The following is a 24,000-nucleotide window of genomic DNA, read 5'->3' as shown; positions in this document are numbered from 1 at the left end:
ACTGACAGTAAAGAGTTAACATTGAATTAATGCAGCATTATATGATTTTTCTATATGATATTTGGACGGTACAGTCGGGAAATATCGCCTCCCTATGGCTGTTATACAGTTGAGGTTATTTGAGGTTCTTACTGCTCAAAGTACTCAAATGTTTTACTTAAGTAAAAGTATCAATACTGCAATGTAGAAATACTCTGTTACAAGCAAAAGTCCGGAATTCAAAAATTACTTGAGTAAAAGTACAAAAGTATTAGTATCCAAAATTCCCTTTTGTCCCTGTAGAACACTTAAACCATGTCAAATATCAGGCTTGTCAAGAAATGTATTTGTTAATTTGATCAAATTTCTTATAGTGAGCCTATGTGGGTGCCTCAAGCTGCTTACTGTGGCTGGTTCAGCCCAGACTGTGGAGCTATGGGTTTCAAATTGGGCAGCATTTGGTTCAAGTGTTCTAATTTCCGATTCAAGAATATCAGGTATGACTATGTATGAGCATGTATGAGTAGTAATAACTAGGTTATTTGAGATGTATTCCCCTTTTGTGAAAAGCCATGGCTTCTGCAACATATATTGGCCCATGATAGTGAGCTATGGTAGTGAGTGATGGTAAAAACCTTTTTTTGAAGTGAGATTTTAGATATTAGTCAATAGACAGTGTGTAGAAAGTTCTGTGTAGATTGCACACAAATCAAATATATTAATTGTCAAAGCCCCCCCTCGTGTTTTGGCCTTAATATGTTATTTTGTTTTGTTTAGTTTGTGTTGTTTTGAAAAGCTACTTTGGGTATCTTGAAAAGTGCTACTGTATATAAATATAGGAACTTGGAGGATGTCCACCACCTCCACCCAGATGGGAGTTGGGGGACCTGTTCTTGAAAGAAAAACACCACAGTTCCTTTGGGAGCACCGTTGTTGCTCACAAGCACATCTGACAGGCTGCCTTGCAATCTGATCTGACCTACTGCTGCTGGTCTAGTGACGATAGTCTGAATAATCCAGGCCACCAGGCAGTGGTCCACCTGCCTCTCCGAGAGCTGAAAAGTCTTGTATTTTACTTTTCCACAGGTATAGTTTTTAATGTTGAATTATGTTACAAAAGGTATGGCAAAAACAGCACAGTATTACACAACTTTCTTTACTTTTTATGGCACTTTACTGTCCCAAGCAACTACAAAACATATATTTTTAAACCACTTAAAACCCCTATACTTTGTTGTAAGTTTGAATAGTAAAAATAGCTGATCTAGGCTCACAATGCGTCGCAATGTGCATTGTGAGCTTGTAGATCTGTTATTTTTGCCAAATGTTCACCTAGTTTCACTGGATGTTCACCTATTATGACAGTCCCAGAATAGGGACACTATGGGTTCATGGATTATGTCATATATTTGTGTCACTCCTTGGTTTTTCTTTAGTTTTCAGATTCTCTAGTCCTAATGTTGTCTTGTGTTTTGCTCTGCTTGCTGCAAAACAATTTGTGTCACTCCTTGGTTTTTCTTTAGTTTTCAGATTCTCTTGTCCTAATGTTGTCTTGTGTTTTGTTTTGTTTTGCTCTGCTTGCTGCAAAACAAATTGCTAATAACCCGAGGCATAGCTCCCAAGATTTGTACAATATCATCATCAGCCTTGCCATTAGCCAAATTATTATTTTCATCTTAGTGGTTATAATAGCTGTGCCTGCATGTGCCAAATTGTGAGAAGTTATTAAGTCCAAGTCATGTTTATAATATTAATTTAATAAATACATTTTATTCGCTGTGATACTGTTTATTGGTGTTGTAAAGTGTGCCAAATTGTAAAGAGAAGTTATTCAGTTGAGGTAGGTTTTGGAATCATGTCTTTGCTGTGATACTGTTTGTTAGTGGTGTAAAATCGTGTGGTGACTTAAAACTCAGCCTATAATATCAGTTGCTTGCCTCATGATGAATCCATTTCATATTCATCTTTATCTTATCTTTCATTTGCTGTTAAAATTATAACTGGTGGTCAACCATCCTTGTATATTTTCCTAAATGCAGTGCATTCTTTTATTAGTGAAAACTCAGAGAGGAGATGGTATTCTAGCCTAAACCATTACAGCACCTGGAATCTTGCATCCGCATAAGAAGGTAGAAATAAAGGTGTGGGTATTGTGTACATTCATTCTACCACCAATTAAAACAGCATTTAAATAGACTTTTAAAAAAAGGGACTGACCTGGCCATCTGCATTCGCAAAGCATAAATAAATAAAATCTATTACCAGTAAAATGGGCATAGTCATGCCAACATTATTATGGCAGATGCCATTTGGACAGTTAGGAAAACACCTGGCTCCACATGTCCAGTTTACCCTGTGCTGGAGTATTCAGCCAGTTACAGATGATCATTTAAGCGATTTCCTTTTTTCTTTGCAGCTGTTTGTGCATACAAAGACAACTGCATATGAATCATACATGAGATGGTTGTGTCACTGTGTAGGTTTGTGTGTCTCTGTACACCAGCTATCAGTGGGTATTTGTTATGTACTTGCATGTTAACTTGTTTGTCTGTGCACTTGTGTGTGTGTGCGTGTGAGAGAACATGGCACTGTGCGTACAGCCTGTTATTTGTCTGGCAGCCGGCTGCAGTGTCAGATGCTCAGTTGGTGGGGTGGCCCGAGCATCCTGTGGAGCCGCGGGGAGGGCTGGTGGAGAGGCAGAAGAGCTAATGAGATGATTCACTGCCCTCTGATGGAGCCGGCAATTTGATGCTATTACAGCTAATTGCTATGGGAAGTGTTTCTATGCCGCGGTGTGGATCGGGGATTGGTCAGATAAATCAGGCTTCAGTCTGAAAGCCTGCATGGTTGAAAGGCTAGTGCATACACAACCTTAGGTTTGCCTTGGATGCCAGTTTCACTATTGCACTTGGACAATAATAGCAATAGGTCAGCTTGACCTCCTGGATTCAAACCCCGGTCACCCACATGGGAAACCAAGCATTGAAATAATGCTGGTCTTCAGGAGTGTCTATACTCTTCTGCATCGGGTCAGACCTCTAGTTGACATCCATTCTCCGTCATCCATCCATGTCTACTGACCACCATTGAGCATCCTGTTGATCTTTCACTCTGGCTAGACGGAGCTCTGCTGGGCTTTTTCAGGACACTGTTATAGGACTGCTTGGCCTCAGATCACCCATGCACGTGCGCACGCACACACACATATACACACACGGCTGTTCAAGTTTCCATAGCAATCTCTGGTAGATCACTTAGCACCTCTGGGAAAGTGCGAGAATAAATTAATATGAAGGCCTGATGAGAGAGAGAGAGAGAGAGAGAGAGAGAGAGAGAGAGAGAGAGAGAGAGAGAGAGAGAGAGAGAGAGAGAAATGTATATCATCAGCACAGCATATATCAGCCAAGGATTGATGTGCAAACTAGACCCAGGGAAAGCATAATAGTATAGGATCAGATCCAGAGACATAATAACAGGTTAGACTGGCCTCACTGCCGTCTTCTTCAACACAAAGCACCACGATGGAAATGAGCTCTCAGGCTTTGTTGCGTTGTATCCTTTTGACACATGAACACATGTACATATTATGTTCATGCATATGCATTAAAACAAACAATAAATCAATCAACCAACCAATTAAAGATTTCCAGGTTTAGACTTGGTTGTTCTAGTGTTGTTGTTCTACACTGGAGGCAGCAGAATACATTGTATTACTGCAATCTGGTAAGCCAAAAGGTTTTTGTAAATTGGGTGCTTTTCTGAAAAGCCTTTGCTCTGTCTGTACGAATATTGTTATTGTATTGTATACTGTCTATACATGAATCTGTGCTCCGTATACCTTGTGGTCTTGAGTTAAATGAATGATGATGAGAGAATAACAGCTTGGCCAAGAACGTCCTGCTGTTTCTGTACAACACCAGCATTCTGAACACAAGTTGTACAGTGCTTTCTGTACAGTCACTGAAAATAAGCAATGTCGGTTTACAGTGGTGTTTAATGCCACCCAAGCCTCTCGACAGCTGTTCATATCTGAGTCATCTAACAACCAGATGGTGACTGTGACACACTAGATGGTAGAATCAGCTAATGTAATTAAAGGTGCTGTAAGTGACAAGGTAGGCAAGATAACGTAAGCTGTAAGTGATATTTTTGGCAAAAATAAATAAAAAAATCTGATAGCAATCATTTCTATTGCCTAGAGTGTTTTGTTCAGTAACAGGGTCTCCCCATCACCCCAGCTCTTTAATACTTAGAAAATACATTTTCATGTGGGTAACACGTTTCATCCAATCAGGAGAGAGATTGAGAGAACCCATTTATCAGCTTAAATGTGATAGTGTTCCAATTCCTATTTTTATGATCTTTTATGTTTTTGTTTGTTTCATCACTTACTTTATCCTTAATTGGATTCTCTCTCCTGATTGAATGAAACCTGCAAATGTATTTTATGACATCAAATGTATTTTATGTTTACTAAAGAGCTGGAGAGACTGGGAGAACCCCCTGTTATGGACCGATCATTAACAATGATTACTATAACTGTCTATAGATAGATTAGACAGACAGACAGGCAGGCAGGCAGGCAGGCAGGCAGGCAGGCAGGCAGACAGACAGACAGACAGACAGACAGACAGGCAGGCAGGCAGGCAGGCAGGCAGACAGACAGACAGACAGACAGACAGACAGACAGACAGACAGAAATCCAGTTGTCACTGGCTGTTGCAGCATGAAGGAGACACAGGACAGATACAAGGGGGGCTACAGTGTCGTGCTGTACTACAGTATGTACAGTCTTGACAAAAAAAATTATGTCAGAGCAGCATAGTAAAAATAACAATAACAGACTAACCCCCAATTAAACATTTTTTATTTTCAGTCAACGACCAGGAAACAGCGTCCACGTTTCCATGGAGACTGAAGCTACAGGGAGCACAGCAGGCTCTCGCGAGAATTGGAAAGTTAGTTCCCTCAGTTGATGAAAGTAGCTATGGGGACGCTGCAGTGGAAGAAGTACTCACATGTTTTACTTGAGTAAAAGTATCAATACCAACAATGTAGAAATACTCCGTTACAAGTAAATGTATATACTATATGCAGAATGTCCCAATTTAAAGTTTTCAAAATGTATAAAAACTCTTATGATATTGTACGCCCGCGACTGATTTCAGAAACAGAACACTTCCGCATCCGCTCTATTGCTTTTCGCGCGGCAGCACGAAAAACAAACAACCTAGTGGATGTGTGGTTCCTCAATGTATGAGATCCAAGGAGATCCTTGGGCTGGGCTCGCTGTCACTGCACAACAAGAGCATGTCACTGCTCACTGCGGTGGAGGAAGCCATCAAGTTGACCAAAGAGGAACAAGCCAAGTTAAACGACGATATTCAGCTCTACAGGGAGATCCTGCTGTCCTTGTAAGTCCCCTTGCTATAGCTATGATGATCGCTCATAAGTTACCTTCCATGATCTGCTATCAGCCTTGATACAAGACCGTCGTTTGATCCAAGGCTACTCATAGTCCGTGATTTGAAGAGAGTGAAACGTTTAGATCGCTGACAATACGTGTGTGTGTTGTGTACAGTACATGGTGGTCGAGGAGGCAGTTCGACACGTACAAGTATGCCTGCCTGCCTCGGTGTGAGCACTGGCGCTATGGCTTAGTTGGTTAAAGCGCCTGTCTAGTAAACAGGAGATCCTGAGTTCGAATCTCAGTAGTGCCTTTTCTCTACTGTCTGCCTCAGTGATTGATTGATGTACTTTATTTAGTAAGACATGAGAATAGCAGTACATGGAAGTACAGAATCACAATACAAGGTCTACTAAACTGGAAGACTCATCAAGCACTGAATATTACAATTTACGAACTGTGTGTGTGTGTGTGTGTGTGTGTGTGTGTGTGTGTGTGTGTATATATATATATATATATATATATATATATTACATATACATACATACATATAGTGTGTGTGTACACAGTACTGTATGTGACTGTATGGTTACTAGTATACTTACAGTAATACATTGGATTTTCCCCCCAGAAAACCACAAGCCAAGAATGTTTCCAAGGACTCAGAATTGGCAGATAATCCCAATAAAGGTAATAATAAAATGTACATTGTTCAGTTATTACATAATTGTAGACCATGTAGTGGAGTCAGAAATCAGTAATAACAACCATGTGTGCTTTCATTTTCAGCCCCAGAACTTCCACCAGAGGAACAAGAGGAAATAGAATTATTGGATCAAGCATTGGAGAAAGCCATGCGCATCCGCAGTGGTATAGGGCCACTTAAAGAACCTCACAACAGTGATGGACAGGCTGGGACCAACAAACAAGCAGGCTGCACAGCTGCCAAGAACAAGGGAGGTACAAGGGCCTCTGGAAACTCTAAAAACAACCACAGCAGTAGTTCTACTTCCCAGTCAACCAGCATGGTCAGAAAGGAATCCGCCAAGTCTAGAGCATCATTATCCTCCGTGGCTGGTGGAAGAGGTACGACCGATCGCTATCCTGGACAGTGCAGAAGCAGAGTGAATAGCACCAAGTCTGTCCAGAAATGTCCTGTCTCGGAAATTCCTGGCCAGTCAGCTGGGAAAGAAAAGCAGGGTGCCCCAAATCGTGGGTCGGTTCGAGCCCCCCTGCTGAGTGATGGGGGTCTGGACAAAGCTACAGCGCGCTCTGTGCCCTCTCATACGCAGCAAACGCCTGGCTCAAGCTCAGGCGGCACTGGAACTCCACAGAACGAGTATGCCTTTTTGATAACCGCATCTAAAACGTCTGTCAAGCCACATTATAAAGTTTGACTCTGTTTTCTCTGTGCTACTTACTTTAACAAATCTGTTTGTCTTTATTTCATGACAGCATATCCTCCGAAGAGATAACGAAATGGAAATCACTAAGAAGCAAGAAAGACAGGTATTTTTTATGAATAAGTCTAATTCACAGATTACACCAAGATTAACGAGAGGAGGATTACATGATGCCTTTCCTCAGGTCAGTTATTTGATTGCATTAAATGTTTTCTCTGTCTCCAGGCTGTGGGACAAAGTAATGGCTGTACAAAGCAATCCTGTGCCTGAGAGAAGTCACTTCATGGAGAGAATGAGGGCTACGGTATCCGTCCTTCCTTTATTCTTAACCCCAAAACAACTTAAAACGTAAAGTGATCAGTGAAGCAAGCATTGAAAAATAGCAGATCTGCTATTTTTGAATAGCCAAAGTATAAACATAATGGTTATGGCTTAAATCTAAAATGACACAGATGCGTTCCCCGGAATAACGCGTGTCCTCCTCGGTGCTGTCCCCCCTCCCGCTCTAGTTCCCCAAGGATTGTCATCCACATAGCAGCCCGGATCAGACCAGGGCTCTGGTGGCCAAACTGACACTCCAGGCGGAGGCCCTGGTGCACAGCTACCAGAGCCAGCAGGTCCTGGCCAAACAGACATCCGCAGCTGAGACGGTGCCAGGTAACGAGCCTGCAGAACGCCTCACAGGAGCACAACAAACCGGCAGGGATGGGAAGAAGTGTGTGTGGGTCGAGATAACAATAATCTGGAATGGAACACTGCCGTTGCGGGTGCTGAGCATTTGTCTATGATTAATTTTGGGCACCGGCGTACATTGGTGTCCCGCGCGAAAATAGCTGATGTGCAAGCTCACGACGTGCAGTGAGCTTGTAAATCAGCTATTTTTCAGCGTTAGATTTGCTTAAAATCAGGCTTTTAGACGGATGTTTAAAGGCTGTGATTAATTCCACAGCTTAGTGCTGCCGACTCCTCCGAACTAATTTGTAGATAACGTCATTAATTCCTCCAAAGTCGTTCTTCATAATGGGATTGGGATTTTGTCCTTTCATATAGCTATATAAATTAATTTCACAGAATATTTTCTTAAATAATATTGCCAATATGTTTCTAATTATCTTTTGATGAGGCTGAGTCGTAACTCCTTAATGTGGTGTTCTTGTTTGTGCAGGCAGTGGGGAGAACAAGCACAAAGAAACTAATCTGACACTTAAAAGCCTGGAGATAATGGCCGCAGAGCTCCGAAAATCGTCATCCCAGGTCAAACGAGGTAGGGGGGTTTGGCTCATTCGACACATAATTACAGTCTACCTCATGAGACAAAGACTCCCCTTGAACAGTTATGGCTTTGCGGAGACAGCGAGACGAAGAACCAAATGACAAATTAGTTTCAATAGGAGCGCACGATATAGAGGCGCAAAGCGCCACATGGGTCTGTTATAGGCTGCTCTTTTGCCACGACTTTCCAGAAGGAGAGAGAGTCATGTAACAAAGGAGACATAGGTGGTGAAATTGTGACCCTGTGGTTCAATGTAGCCCCCCAGCTGTGTTTGAATTAGCATATGTGGGGTATCGGGTTATCACTCACGCAGCAGCGGGCGCAACATGGTGTAATTTCCATCGCCTCCCCACCATATAATTGTAATACAGCCGAGATTTTCCATTCTCACCGCACAAATGTTGACCGTGCTACCCCCAGAGGTTGAATATATTTTCCGGGTTTCAAAGCTCCCTGTGCCAGTTCCAATGTGTGCCCCGAAGCCAGTGTGTGAGAAGTCTCTAGAGGTTTCTAACTTATTACTGTGTGGATTCCACACGCCTACATCTGGCATACATGCTTTAGTCGCTTCCAACCTGGAGTCCATATTTTGTATTATAGGCGATTGTTTTCCAATGCAAGCTATTTTTGTAACATTTTGAAAGTCTGAAATAGTCATTAACTTTGTGGCAAGCTATTTTATTTAGCAATATTTGATTTTTCCCGAGAAAATGCCTTTTTTTGTCGTTGTTTGAGATGTAAGATTGTAATAGTGTCATTTCTGCCGTGGACAAATCTGCTCTTTGCGGAGTAAATCTGACGGGGCGCGTGTTAACGAGCTAATTGAGCCCCTCCGTCTTGTCGTATGGAAAATGAAAATAGAGCTGCGGTGTAACCTCGGTGCCAGACGAGTACTTTCCTTGGCTTCTGCAGACCCCACCTCCCCCTCGCTCCCTGCGACGGAGGGGTTTTAACCCATTGAGACCTGGAACTGTGTCATTTTTTTTATTTGAGCCAAAAAAGCATTATTTTACACTTTGGGCTATTCAAAAATAGCAGATATACAAGCTCATAGCGCGGCACCGAGTGCCGCGCTACGAGCTTGTAGATCTGCTATTTTTGAAAAATCGTGAAAATGTGTGCAAATCTTTGAATATATATATATATATTTTTAAAGCGAACATTTTTAACTCAAATCTTTGCTTCTGGGGGGGTCCCTGGAACAAAATATTTTGATGGGGGTCCGCGGCCAAACACATATCATTCTGGGCGGTCCTTGACATGAAAAAGATTGAGCACCACCGATATAGAAACATACGTTTTTTTCAGAATACCGTTGAGATTTAGGAGACGTGTAGAATCGGCTTCAGGTCTCAATGGGTTAAAGCTGTCCGCCCCTGATGAGGCAGAGACGAAGTTCCCGGCTATTTAAAGCTGAGGCAGCACAGCAAGAAGGGGGAAGAAAAAAAAAAAAAACATTTTAGGGTACAGTTGCTCGCGCTCACACTCTAAAGATAGCCCTATTTTCCGGCCAGGGTGGGAATCATGGGATCGATGGAGGCCGGAGGGAGGCTGTCTTTGCACGATCGGGGTAAAGGGTGAGCGGGGAGAAAGGTTAGACGCGCCCCTGCCGCCCACCGTCGCCTACGGCACAGAGACGGAGCTGAGGGAGCTGGAGAGGCTGCGGATGAGGGTGACCCTGCTACAACGGGACGTGTACCTGCAGCAGGTAAGGATCGTCGTGTTCTTCTACTGGACGAACCTTAATGAGTTTCAGGCGGGCTATTAGGATAGAGTGCAGGGGGTGCAGCTGCTCCGCTGAGGACGAGAACAGTGGTTCTCAAACATTTTCATGTCAAGGATCAAACAAATTGATATGTATTAAAAATGTTCCTTAAACTCATTGAGACACGAGGCGATTCTTAAAAATGTTCTCTAAATCCTAACAGTTTTTGAAAAAAATCTAAAAAAAAATATTTTTCAAGACTTTTCAAAAATAGCAGATCTACAAGCTCATAGCGCGGCACTCGGTGCCGCGCTATGAGCTTGTATATCTGCTATTTTTGAATAGCCAAAGAAATCTATAGTGACACAGATGCGTTCCAGGTCTTAATGGGTTAAATTTTGCTGGGGACACAATAGAACCCCCCCAAAGACCCCTGGGGGTCCCCGGACCACACTTTGAGAACCGCTGGACTAGAACACAGATCACTCCATTCAGGAAATGTCATATAAACCAACAGGAGAGGCAGGTCGCTCAAATCTGGCACATTAAAACGTTACTTTCGGGGCATCCGGGTGGCGCAGGGGTAAAGTTCCTGCCCACCACCACCATGCATTCCTTACTTCCTTCACAGGTGTTACCAATGATTCTAATGAATTAAGGCTCTGTTCCATTTAGTGTAGCACAGTGGTTCTCAAACCTTTTCATTTGACGGACCCCCATAACTCTGAGAGTGTACAAATGGAACCAAATGGACCCTTACGGGTCCATTTGGTTCCATTTGTACACTCAGAGTTACACACCCGTAAGGGGTCATTCGGAACCCCCTCAAGGAACCATGGGGGTCCCTCACTTTGAGACCCACTGGTGTAACAGAGTGTTTCCATTGAGCCAACATGCACAATATCAGCACCCTGACTCTGTTTGACCAGAATGGAACAGAGCCCTTCATTAGTGTCATTGGTAACACCTGGGAAGAAAGTAAGAAGAGGCCCAATTTCTCTCCAAAATGGCTGCTGTGCATAGAGCCTATTGGCCGTGTCCGTGTGGGAAGGGAGCTCTGTCGCTGCTTTTGCGACTTCTAGAGGTGGCTAGCCTGTTCGCCACGGAATGGAACTGAGAGGGATGGCGTGTTCCTCCGCGTGCGTTACACCCTCACAGTGAAACTACTCACTGAAAAGAAGTGACTAACGTCAAGTGTATCGGAGGAGACACGTGGTTGTGCTCAGCCTTCTTCAAGACGTATACTGAGTATACTGGTATACTGACTAAATTGGATTGGATGTAAATGAAAAAGGCACTAAAAGACTATATATATAAACATATCTTTTTTTTTACTTTAAAGCTTTGTGACGGTTGTGAGCTTGTAGATCAGCTATTTCCGCTATTCATCGCACGACAAAGTATGTAGGGCTTAAGTGGTTAACACTCTCATTCCTCCATTTGCCAGGCTCTGTCACGCAGCCTGTTCCCTCAGCTCTCCTCAGTACTAAGCGGCCCTGGATGTCCCCAGCCCAGCGTGATTAGAGACATTTATTCCCTTTTGGCAGACAATGGAGAGAAGTTCCCTGCCCTGGTACTGGACACCGATCAAGACTGACTCAAAAATATCGTTTGTGCAAAGCGTTTCTTTCACACTCCTTTTGAGCAGAACATAAATCATATTTAAAGACATATATTCTATCAGCTACAGTCATTGCATGTCTGTAGTTTGCTTTTTTCCTTTGAATAAATCATCTGCTCGGATCAACAACTTTGAATGCTAATGTAAGGTATATTAATGCAATGTCTGTTTAGATTTTAGATTTAAAGTTTGTATTCTAATGTCTGCAATATCAGTGTGGTATCATGGTGTGATTACATTATTACCTTAGAAACAAACACTTCTCAAATCAATGACTAACATTGTGCAGTAATCACAATGCCAGCAGGGGGCACTCATTTTACCAGAATAAATGGAGAAGAATTAATGTAAGTCTTAACGTGCAGAATAAATGCTCACAATGCACTACAGCAACAGACATTTTCTCTCTAGTCAAAGACAAACTTTTTCATGTGAAGGACCCCCAAAATGATATGTATTTGGCCGCCGACCCCATCTCAAAATATGTTGTTCCAGGGACCCCCAGAAGCAAAGATTTGAGTTAAAAACAATATATATTCAAAGATTTGCAAACATTTTCACTTTTTTTCAAAAATAGCAGATCTACAAGCTCGTAGCTTGTGTAAAATAAAAGAGTAAAATAATGCTTTTTAGCTAGTCGGTTGCATAGGCGGTTCGCCGAACATCTGTAGAAATTACACAAATCTCCATTAATGGTTTTTGATATTCGTTGTACGACAGAGTGTATTGGTTTAAGTGGTGAAAGATTAAGTATATTGTATTATTTATTTCAGGATCACTGTGATACAGTGCGATGCGGCGCGGACTCCCTAGCGACTCCCTCTAGTGATTCAGTGTTCAGAGGAAAACCTGCTGCTATACCCTGAGGCTAGTGTGAATGCCTGCAGGGTGTCAAGACATGGAAGTGTAGGGCTTTCACTCAGTGCTTATTGAACACTGAAGAAAAGAAAAAAAAAACTCAAGGGTGCCATGGGTATCAATATATACTGTACAGCAGTAGTTCTCAACCTTTTCAGGCCGTGACCCAATTTGAACTGGGCACATTCTGCTTCCACCCTGATAAGCACATGGAATGTAGGAGTTGAGGCCTTACATTTAGCTTAGACGCGGTTCCGCAGATAAATATTGTGAAAATAGTCGATCTACAAGCTCACAACGCCTCGCAACGCAAATATGATTGTCACTTCAAAATAGCAGATATACAAGCTCGTAGCGCAAAATCGTGAAAATGTGTGCAAATCTTTGAATATATATATTGTTTTAAAGCGAGCATTTTTTAACTTAAATCTTTGCTTGGGTCCCGACCCAGAGGTTTAGAACCACTGATTTACAGTATGAGATTGAGACAGTAATAAAAACATTACATGATGGGAGCTGCTAGAGCATCACACCTTCCCTCCATGACTGCTCATTAGTCATTGATTAGAAGCACAGCAGCTCACTGGCATGCCACAAGCTTCAACACATCTGAGACTAAATTAAATCCTTTAACGAGTGGATTAGGGCTGTAACTATCCTTTACCTTCTTAGCGGTTATTCCATCAATTACTTTTAGATTAATGGCATTATCAAGAAGCACGTTTTTTTGGGGGGTAATGTTTTTATATAGCCTATAATTCATCAATTTGAAACATGTCTAATATTTATTTTATTGTCGATTAAATCGATCAGTCTGATTAACCACTTATCCCTATTTTATACTTTGTTGTACAACGCAAAAATAGTGAAAATAGCCGATGCACAAGCTCACAAACACGCTTGCAGATCTGCTATTTTCAGTATTTATCCAAAACGATTGTTTTTACATTTTTTAAATTTCTTATAAGTTATAATCAAGTCGACTAGTTTGATCAACTGTTGCATCCATGTGGATCATCAGTGTTGCCTGTCTCCATGCATGAAAATATTTCTCTATATAGGATATGTTATAAAACAATACAACGTGCATGTAGCCCACAGGGCCCCATCTCTCTCCAAAACAAGAGAGAATTGGCCATTTGTAGGCCTTGCCAAGGGACAAAAAGGCCCACGTGGTGGCCGATGACGTGCGAGAACGGCACAGGCTGTGCCAGACTGGGCGACAGGTGGCGCTGGGTTCACACAGCGGGCCGTGGGTGTCTGCGCCCTGCTGCACCAGGCCCTGGTGCACACAAACACCCCATGGCAGCTGAGTCACAAAAGAGAACACATTCTGGGCAGTGGGCAACAGCTTCACTGGAGCGGCGTCGGCTGGAGATGGCACGTTTCCCCGATGACACAAGGGACGTGTATATAAGAGAGAGCGTCGCTTCAGTTTTGAAGGCCTTTGCCTTCAAGATCTCATCGAGATGTTGTTGCCTGCTTGCGAAGCTGTAGCAGTAGTGGTTAGACTCGGGCCACTAATGGCCAGTGGTGTAAAGTAAGTACATTTACTCAAGTACTGTAATTTTGAGGTACTTTTACTTTACTGGAGTATTTCCAATTTTCTACACTTTTTACTCCTACTCTAGGCAAATGTTATACTTTTACTCCACTACAATTATTTGAAAACTTTAGTTACTAGTTACTTTGCAGATATAAATCATTACATCATAAAACATATATACTGACCACTTTAGCCCTATTTTATACCTAGGCTATTTGAAAATAACCGATCTACAAGCTCACAACCGTCGCATCCCGATGCATTGTGAGCTTGTAGATCTGCTATTTTCAAACATTTTTAGTACTTTCGCTTTTGGTACTTTAAGTAGCCGTTTTAAGAAGATGTTGTTTTAGCAGTAGCGGTTAGACTCATGGACACTAATGGCTTGAGTGAGAAACGAGCTAAAGCTTGTTCTCAAGCCCTGCTGCTGCTGTATACGTGATCCAAGTCGGAGCAGATTTCACCAGTCTGTGGATGTTATAGCAGTGTGCTGTCGGCTGTTGGATCCGTCCACACAGTCTCGGGTGCAGAGCGTGTGAAGACGGTTGAGGAGGAGGAGGCAGGGAAAAACATTCGGCAGATCACGTCAACACAACACACACAGGTCCCTGTGGGAGAGAGGAGCCTACGCATACGCAACTCAGCCTTCCTGTGACCCTGCAAGCATCTGCTAGCCGCTGAGGCCTGGCGCTGGCTGTCGCCAGCACGACTTGCGCACATATGCACTGTCATGGCCCAGCCCGACCCCAGGTTCTCTTCCTTCACAGGTGTTACCAATGATACTAATGAAGGCTCTGTCCCATTCTGGTCAGGGTGCTGATATTGTGCATGTTGGCTCACTAGAAACACCATTTCGGTTCCCAAATGGCCCCTTATGGTGGCTGTGTAACTCTGAGAGTGTACAAATGGAACCAAATGGACCCGTAAGGGGTCCATTTTTTTGGCTATTCAAAAATAGCAGATATACAAGCTCATAGTAAGGGGTCCATTTGGGTCAGACTCAAGGGTCAGACTCTCATTTTGTGTTCAAGATTCACGACTTGCACACATTATGCACTGTCATGGCCCAGCCCAACCCCAGGTTCCTCATTCATCATGTCTCACGCCGGGCTGTCGTGCCTTTTGAGTCACATAGTGGAACTTTCTTTGTGGCATGTCTTGTCAGCCATGGAACTGACTCATACATACACTTTCCCATGCCAGTATCCATGCATCTATCTCTCTCTCTCTATACACACATGCCTTTTTCCCCCCAATCCTCTCTCTCTACATCCTGCTAGCTCTTCTACTTTCCATTTCTCTTTCTTTTGAAATCCTTTATCTCCCTACTTCCTGTAAGCCCGTTGTGGTGGTTTAAAATTGAGGGAAAAGTAGGCTATGCCACAGCACCCACCGCTTCTCACGAAAACCAAGCAGCGCTACCAACAATGCACTTTTCCTTCCACACATATATATAGGCTACCCACTCATGACTGAGAGAACATTCCTTTTTCTCGCGCACTCGTCTTTCTACAGTATCCACCTGCCACCCCCTCTTGTGCTCGCTCTCACACACACACACACACACACACTCCTCCATACGCTCGTATCCTCTGATGATCCTCCATCTACAGCTCTTCTTTTCCATTGAGCTACAGTGGAGATGAAACTACTTAAGCCCTATATACACTGGCGAAAATAGCCAATCCACAAGCTCACAACGCGTCACATTGCAACGCGATGTGAGCTTGTAGATCTGATTTGTTATTTTATTCTTTCGCCTTAAATTGCATTCTCAGAATAAGGAGGCCATGGGTTGAAAGTGGTTATATGCTAAGTGTGGACGGCGCGTATAGCACCCCCGCCTGGTCTGCACCCATAAGCCCCCCCCCTACACGACCACCTCTGCACTTTGCACGCTGGAGGCATGAGAAGTGATCCTTGGTGCAGCAGACATTTGGAACGGAGTGCATGAAATATTTATGTGTGTTCCTCCTCTCCTCGGAGGCTGACAACCATTACCAGGCCCTCTACTCCCTCACACGCCCCGAACACGGAGATGTTTTATTCATTTCTATTTCTACTTTTCAGTTTATTTTTGTAAACATGCTGGTATTATCCCGGATGCTATAGTTTTCATCCATAATTCACCATTTACCATGCTCCCTAAATTCAAGAAACACAAAACACAAAATGTAACAAGCAATAGTAAATAGTAGCGGCAGCAGTAAAAGCAGTAAAAGCATGTTTGTACAATTCAACATTAAAAAGCAGTTTATCAAAACAGACAAGCAATGTGGGAAACAGGGCAACAGGAGCACTAGGGCTGCGGGCAGGTCAAGAAACAGGGTAATTTATTAACACACAGATGAAGATGTCCAAACTAGGGCTGGACAGATTTCATGGCTTATTAGCCACATAATTTGTCTAGAAAATGACCTGTAAGTTTAACTGTCTAGAAAATGTATTTAACTGTCCAGAAAATGACCTGCAAGTTGCGAGTTGTTCCCTGATGTGGGCTGATAAAGCATTCCATCCTTGTGCTCATTTACTTGAGAAGGCAGTTGGAAAGAATATTTATTTTTATGCAGTTTTCATCTTGTGACCCCTCTTGTAGTGTGATTTGCATTTATTCATTGTCTACAACAAAGCAAGTGGGAGGGGGACAATGCCATGAATAATATAATATCATTCTATAGACCTTGCATGCTTGGTCAAGTTCCCAGCTCAGAAGGTTATAACTTTCCAGTATATTACAGTGGTGAAAACTAGGGGGTTTAGTGGCCATAGATGAGTGGGTAGAGAGGCCGTCTGAAAATTGGAGGGTTGCTGGTTCGGTCCTCGCGCAACCCGTCCCTGAGCAAGACACTTGACCCCCAGATGCAAAGGACACATTTCACGCACCGGTATGTGCAAATGTGCAGTGACAAATACCCCAACAACAACTAAAGGAGACTTATTATATCAAATGAATTCTTATCAAGGGTTGTATACTGAATATAATGATTCTAGTGGCCTGAAGGTTGACCTTCTTGCCTGTGACCAGCACTTTCAACCTGGCATCCCTAATGTGTCATTATAGGTGAATATATGACTTAATATGACACATGACTCCAAAGTTGGACACAGTTTCAGCCTGTCCCATTGATCAGTCCCACATGATGTTCTGCATAGTTGTGTATATCTGTCTGTCATTTAATGTCACTATGAATTGAGTACAAAGGACCCCAATGGAAACAAGCCAATGGCTTTCTTTGTTTTTTTAATTCCTATTAGCTGACCTTGTATTGAACTGTACTTTCATGTGCTTTTTTTCTGCAAACTTCTAATAAAGTATTCAATCAATCAAAAAACATTGACTTCCATTTTTAAATTAAAGTTAAAGGTAGGGTAAGTGATATTTTTTGGTGAAAACAAACGTTTTTTTTGTTAAAAGGTTAAAGCACTAAATTCTGATAGTAATCATTTCTATAGAGTGTTTGTTCAGTAACAGGGGTCTCTGCGTCTCTCCAGCTCTTCAATAAACAGAAAATACATGTTCAGGTAGGTGACATAATTTCGGCCAATCAGGAGAGAGTAACCATTTATCAGCTTCATTTTTATAGTGTTCCAGTAAAGAAAATGTGTCTGCTCATTTCTTTGTGTCATCTTTTCCAATTTCACTTGTTTAATCTGTATCCTGTCGGAGTTCTGATATAGGATATAATTGGTGTCCTGACCTGAAAATGCATTTCCTGTTTAATAAAGAGCTGGAAAGACATGGAGACTCCTGTTACTGAACAAACACACTATATATGAGTGCTATCAGAATATAGAGCTATTTAACACTTATTATAACCAAGGAAAATCACTTACCCTACCTTCAAATATTTCAAAAAAGTATAAAATGTGGAGGTATTTCTGTGGCCTACTGGCTGTGTGCAACTGTGCATACAAAGTACGAACACCTGTCTTACGGAGTCAGTGTAAAATGTAGAACAAAATGTATCTAGGACCAACATCTTCGACTCACTGCAATGATCCATGTCTGCAGAAAGCTTTTAGATGAAAAGGCCTGTGTCATCAATCATGATAATCATAATGTGGTTAAATGTCTCCTTTTGTGATCTGGTGGAGATAGATTTGCCAGCTCAGACAGGGAACGCTATATTATGGGTTGATGAATGTATACGGGGGACTAGGGGAGAAACGATTCCAGAGCTAAGTATGGATTATGTTCAATATACAGACAATATACAGGCGTTCTTATTCAGAGAGACGCGTACAAAAGTATTATCTGCTATGCTTAGGTTATCTTCCAGTCAGCCAAAAATTGAAATTTGTGTGGGTGGAGAGCAATGAGTGAGTTCTGCTTGTGTGTGTGTGTGTGTGTGTGCGTGTGCGCGTGCGTGCGTGCGTGCGTGCGCCTGCGCGTGTGTGTGCATGCACATACTATATAGTCAGACTAATAGTGCACATAGCAGGAGGCGTGTGGGTGCATGTACAGTATAGAAGCTGTGATGTGGTACTGGGGGAATGGATAGAGCACATGGAAGAAGTATGGTTATGTTTAGAGCGTGAGGATCTCCCTTCTCTCCTCTCACTCCTTGTAATTCATCACGTATAATTGAGTCTCCATTCCGGTATTATCACGTTTTTTATTACTCCCCGCTGCAGAATAAAAAGACAACAGAAAAGGGAAGAAAAAGGAGACTGATGATGTGCTGGAAAAGAGGGTGCCGTTAACTCTTCTTCACCCCTCCTTTTTGTCTTTCTTTTTCGCTCCGTTCCCCTCTCTCCCTACTCCAGCCTTTTGACATCACACAGGAGGGAGCCAATCGCAGAGCTTGGACTTGCCCCCTTTTTCCTTCCTGGCTCCACCCCCGAAGTGGCCCCTTACATATATGCCCCCTCGCTCCGTTCGGCAGTGTAAAATATGCTGCGAGAGAAGAACCAGCAGGCGCTACGCCGACACACAGTCGGAGAGGGAGAGGGAGAGGACGCTGAAGTGTGAGTGGATTTCTGCGCAGACTTAAGGGACGCTTCAGCCATTCTTCCTCCAGACTCCTCTTCTGGTCTCACAAAGACCTCCTTCTGCTCTCTCTCTCTCTCTCTCTCTCTCTCTCTCTCCCTCCCATTCTGTTCTCCCTTTCTTGCCTCTTCCCCTGTGGCTCTCCAAGCCAGAGCTGACTAGAGAGGAGACCACAGACCACCACCACCACAGCCCTATAGTCTCCAGACCCTGCACCAGCAGCCCACAGCACGAGGATGGGCTGCACCACGGGTCACCTCGCCTGTCAGCCCCAGCCCCAGGCCAACTCAGGACAGGAGGGACAGTGCCTGGAGGCGGGCGGACCCAAGGTCCCGGACGTGCTGTCGTCGCTGGAGCGTCTGTCCCAGGCCACCGGGGGCATGGAGAAGTCCTGGTACCGCTGCATCTTCCCCTTCGGCATCATCTCGCTGGTGATTGGCGTGGCGGGGACGGGGGTGACCTACACCTACAACGACTTGCCTCAGACCAAAGTGGTGTCGGTGGTGCTGCTGGTCGCGGGCCTGGTGCTGGTGCTCACGGCCACCGCTTGCTGGGCCGTGCACAAGAAGAAGAGGAGGAAAAAAAAGGAGGGAGGAGGCTCCTTCACCTCAGAGCAGTGTCCCCTGTGAGGCACGACGGAGAGGGGGGACTCAGGGACACCGAGCGAGGAAAGACATGCCCGGGGGCCAGGGGCTCACAGACGGGCTAGACAAGCCACCATTCCAACCCCTCTATATGCCCCAAATCCTCTCAAATCTTTATCACGCTAAAGTTTGGCTCCGCTCGCACCGAGGAGAACTTGGGGTTCAGAGTTGATACGGACGGAGAAAGAGAGAGTTGATACGGACGGATGGACACTGAGGATCTATGGGAGCCTGGTAGCGCTTTTTGGATTGCCACCATCGGAGGGATCACCACCAGCTCACACGAACACACACACTGTCACCCGCACACACACACACACACACACACACACACACACACACACACACACACACACACACACACACACACACACACACACACACACACACACACACACACACACACACACACACACACACACACACTGCTTTATCATCAGACAGCAGGTGTCCAGTGTCAAAACAACTTCCAAGGAGACACATACATAAATATGCACCTCAAACACACACACACACACACACACACACACACACACACACACACACACACACACACACACACACACACACACAGACGCACACAAACGCACGTACACATGAATATGCACTGCTCTCACACACACATACATATGCACCAGCCACACACACAGCAGCGGGAAATCTCACACTCAGCGCGCTATGCGGAGCGCCTGTCAGAGTCGGCGCGGACGTCACCGGGCACGTCAGTCGCGGCATTCCTCCAGCCAGGATAGGTGACCGTCCGAGAGGCCAGGAAGTGGGCCAAAGACGGCAACCCGACACTGGGCCGAAAGAGGAGTGCACCCACGTCAGCGGCCCGCGTCATTCACTCGTCCTGTGACACCGCAGCAATGTGTTGGGGCTTTTTTTACGCAACGAGAAAGTGGAACCCGAGTCCAAAAGGCTCTCGCTGGCAGCTGTGTGGACGAGGAGTTGGGAGAGGGCCGGAGAGGGTCTGCCGGGGGGGAAATGTAGGCCGCATGTGTGTGTGTGTGTATGTGGGCCCACGTACTGTATGTAAAAACGTGCATAACGTGGACACATAGACCTATTGGGGGGGGGGGGGGGACTGAAGCTTTACAAGACCCTGTGCCGCGTAAGCGTCACTATTAAGGAATGAGGGAGTCACACACACACACACACACACACACACACACACACACACACACACACACACACACACACACACACACACACACACACAAACACACACAATCACACACTCTATGTGAGTGCATGCGTGGCTGTCCCCCAGCACAGCCCAAACTATTGTAATAGGCCCTGTCCACAAAAGGGGCAAGACATTTCCAGTGGAGCAACTTGGAGAGGAAACAGACTCTCAAAAGGTCTTTATCTTTTTTTCCCTCCCCTGCGTCAGCGTGCAGGCCGGTGACTTTCTGACTGACTTTTACAGATGCCTGCCCTCCTGACTATGTGTGAACAGTGTGCCCAGCATACTGCGTACGTGGGGGACCTCACCTCCAGGCAGGGCAGGCCAGGATTACTGAAGGACACGCTGCCTGAGGGCTGAGGGGGGACATGCCACGGAGGGGCTGCTTTGACTTGGACAGTCCCTCCCCATGCTGCTTAATCTATACCCCATCGTGCGACGGTGTCGCGCGCCGAAAATAGCTACTTATTTTTGGGCGCGCGGCACCGTCGTACCGCGAAGAATACATCCGGCTGCTCTGGTGCCTTGAGCGTATAGCGCTCAGTGGAAAAAGGCTCTGCAGGCGTTCCCCCGTTTCCATCTGCTCTCCTGGGAATTTCTCCCCTCTCTCTTTACCCCGACCCGACAGGACTCTCTCCCCGACACCACCGCCCCCCCCCTCCCCCCCCTCCTCTCCGGTGCCCGCCATTTATACACCTTCCCTCATCCTTCCATGCCACCACCCTCACCACCCCCGCCACCTCCTCCTCCTCCTCCTCCTCACATCTCATTTCACTGTCAGCCCCATTATGATAGCCCCGGAGCAACTGTGTTGCTACAGCGCACACACCACACTCACTTTGAAAAGCCACACGTCACACAGCCCTGCCCCGGGGCTCAGCCATGTTTATTTAGTTCTCCACCTGTTCGGCCATATAAATTGTATTCTTTTAATGTTTTATAGATGAAAGCCCATTGGCCGAGAGTGTAGGGGTTAATCCCTTTTGTAAGGTATGCGTGCCAGCCAGGGCGTTTGAATGCACTGACGAAAAAGAGAATCGGCTGCGGGAATTCCCTCTCCTCTCCTTTTGCCACTGTGCTCTTTGTCTTGCAGGGAGATTGGATGTTGTAGCTACATGTGTTGCGGCGCTCGGCTCCGCATCGCTGACCGCCAGGAGTCTCGCTGTCTGTGTGTGATCTCACTAGGTGAGAGCACATTCTATTCATGTCTTAAAGAAGATTCTGCAGTATGTTCTTGAACGTAAGAAGGGAGAGTACACTAAGGAAATCAAGCGGGAAGAAAATGCATGTGTGCAGTAAACACTGCAGAAAATAGAATGGAATTTAACACCATTTGTGTCTATGTGATGGAGCATGCACCCAGAGATTCTGTTACCCTCGACATTGATTACACTGTTGTATTGATCCGGGCTCCTACATTAGTGCCGCCCGCTTCTGTAAAATGTGTCTATGCATAATGTGGTAGCATTTGACAAACCGTGCCAAAGGCCATCCCATGTTCATAGTATTCAGATTCATTCAAAGCAAATCGGTGATAACTATCATTAAATGACAACTATTGCCCATGAGCTGTGGCATTGTGCCATATTGTATATGTCAAGAGAAGACTATGACTTGGGGTGTTTTCTAATAGACAGGCTTGGCCTGAATTCCCGCTTGGGTTGTAAAACACAGTAAAATCTTCAGTGTTGATATAAAAATGGGTCCATTTGGGTCCATTTTTACGCTCTCAGGGTTAAATTGATGCTGAGGATTTTCCCCTCTCACGCTTTGCCTTGCCCTGAATATGTTGCAGATCATTTTGCGTCGGATGCCCTGTTGTGGCGGTGTCATTACAGAAGTACAGGAGAGAGAGAGAGAGAATAAATAGGAAAAGTAGGATGAACAGATAAAGATGGAGAGCCCCGTGACAGCTGCCCTATAATAGCCTCTTAACTTTTATGTGACAGCGGAGAGCCCAGGCTGTGGTGAGATTGGGATCAGCCATCCCGAACAGAACACAATTATATTCTGAGGGGATGTAATGCATTACGGGAAGGAACAGTGAAAATGTCAATTCTCCTAGAGATTGGGATCTGTGATTGGGCCTCCTTGGGTCTTTGAGCTGGGACAATGACGGAACCCACAGCACTGAGTCACGGCGAGGGAGGAGCCTTTCCTGTGCCTTTTCTTATTGGCAAAGGAATAGAAAGCAAAACAAACAAGGCCTCTTTTTTGTCTGTATAAAGAGACATCCTTAAGAAGAGTCAGGTTAGGTTTTATTTTATGATTCTTTTTTAGGGGGGGGGGGGGGTTATTAAAGGAAGTGTGGGGAATATTTATTACACTGTTTTTAGCTCCAGCGCAGTGGTATTGTGTGAGCAGATGAGACAGTAACCCCAGGTGGGATTAAATTACATTTTAATGATGACGAGGTAGCAGCCCAGCGGACTTCTCTGCATTGTATTGCAGCCCAGTCGGGGCACCCATCTACCCCTGCTCGGATTATACTGTAGGCCTAATGAAAAACCTGTTTTTATCTCGGGATGGATCAGGAAAGGGGCCGATTTGTTCCAACGATGATGACAAGTTGTGCGTGGCTCTATCATCACCTCCAGCGAGGCACGCCATGTTCAATTAATTCTCAAGAGATCACGAGAACAACGTGATGAGATGAGCAGCCGGAGCTCTAAATATCCTGGCGTGCTCCCTGAGTGTTTTTACTCAGAAAAAGATAGATTGCTGTGCAGGCTCAGACGTGGTAGAGATCCACTGAGAGAGGGAGAGTTGTGCAATTTCATTGAGAGAAGCAGACCGCAAGGAGCCAGCAGCGTGATGGGAATACAGATTTTACAGTCAGTCCGGCCACCAATTTGACCACAATAACGTAGCTTAGCGTAAACGCACGCACACACACACACGCGCACGTGCACACGCACACGCACATAATTGGCCAGTGCATGATGTACATGTACACAGAGTGTGTCTGTGTTCACAGCCGTGTGTTGGACTGTAGGGGGCGAATGCTCTTGTGTAACCATGAAGTTTGCATATTTTTTGTTCTAGCTGTTTGTGAAACTATACAGTGCCGAAATTGTTGATGTGTACTGATGAATACTGATGGCAATTGGCCAGATATTGTTTTGTAGCGATTCAAAAGTGATTCCCCCTAATGCAGAAAATCTACCTCTCTCAGCTCTGGTGAGGGAAATCTTTCTTTTACACAGTAGACAGCCTATTCTAATCCACTATTGCTGTTGGTCACTCTAGTGAGCGACAAAAGATTGTTTGTCTGTTATTTGGTGCTGTATATATATACATATATATATAACCATTTTATATTTGTACTGTATATTTATACTTGAAAATGTATTTTAAATGTTGCATTAAAGAAATGTTATGTGAG

General features: G+C 44.5%; 2 protein-coding genes across 3 annotated transcripts; both read left to right on the top strand.

Annotated features, from left to right (window-relative positions):
- Positions 1-5,200: 5,200 nt before the first annotated feature.
- tedc2 (tubulin epsilon and delta complex 2) lies at positions 5,201-11,602 on the top strand. 2 transcript variants are annotated; one of them, XM_084072111.1, is made up of 9 exons: positions 5,201-5,393; positions 6,018-6,076; positions 6,176-6,725; positions 6,842-6,895; positions 7,015-7,093; positions 7,299-7,446; positions 7,955-8,053; positions 9,577-9,770; positions 11,215-11,602. In XM_084072111.1, the coding sequence occupies exons 1-9, from the start codon at positions 5,236-5,238 to the stop codon at positions 11,362-11,364; spliced, it is 1,491 nt and encodes a 496-aa protein (XP_083928237.1). In that variant the 5' UTR covers positions 5,201-5,235; the 3' UTR covers positions 11,365-11,602. The 2 variants fall into 2 exon arrangements, with proteins under 2 accessions (XP_083928237.1, XP_083928238.1); XM_084072112.1 differs by lacking the exon at positions 9,577-9,770.
- Positions 11,603-18,701: 7,099 nt separating this feature from the next.
- LOC311055824 (transmembrane protein 100) lies at positions 18,702-24,000 on the top strand. Its single transcript, XM_084072090.1, has one exon. The coding sequence runs from the start codon at positions 19,019-19,021 to the stop codon at positions 19,409-19,411; it is 393 nt and encodes a 130-aa protein (XP_083928216.1). The 5' UTR covers positions 18,702-19,018; the 3' UTR covers positions 19,412-24,000.

This window comes from Gymnoscopelus microlampas (genome assembly GCF_963454915.1).
Source record: "Gymnoscopelus microlampas genome assembly, chromosome: 11".
Lineage (NCBI taxonomy): Eukaryota > Metazoa > Chordata > Actinopteri > Myctophiformes > Myctophidae > Gymnoscopelus > Gymnoscopelus microlampas.
This window is presented reverse-complemented; position numbering and strand designations above follow the sequence as displayed.

Bases quoted from the DNA above. Each gene is read 5' to 3' on its own strand.
- LOC311055824 (XM_084072090.1), top strand. From the start codon at position 19,019: ATGGGCTGCACCACGGGTCACCTCGCCTGTCAGCCCCAGCCCCAGGCC.
- tedc2 (XM_084072111.1), top strand. From the start codon at position 5,236: ATGAGATCCAAGGAGATCCTTGGGCTGGGCTCGCTGTCACTGCACAAC. The intron at 7,094-7,298 runs GTATCCGTCCTT...CTCCCGCTCTAG, and splicing joins TGGAGAGAATGAGGGCTACG to TTCCCCAAGGATTGTCATCC. The intron at 7,447-7,954 runs GTAACGAGCCTG...TTGTTTGTGCAG, and splicing joins CGCAGCTGAGACGGTGCCAG to GCAGTGGGGAGAACAAGCAC.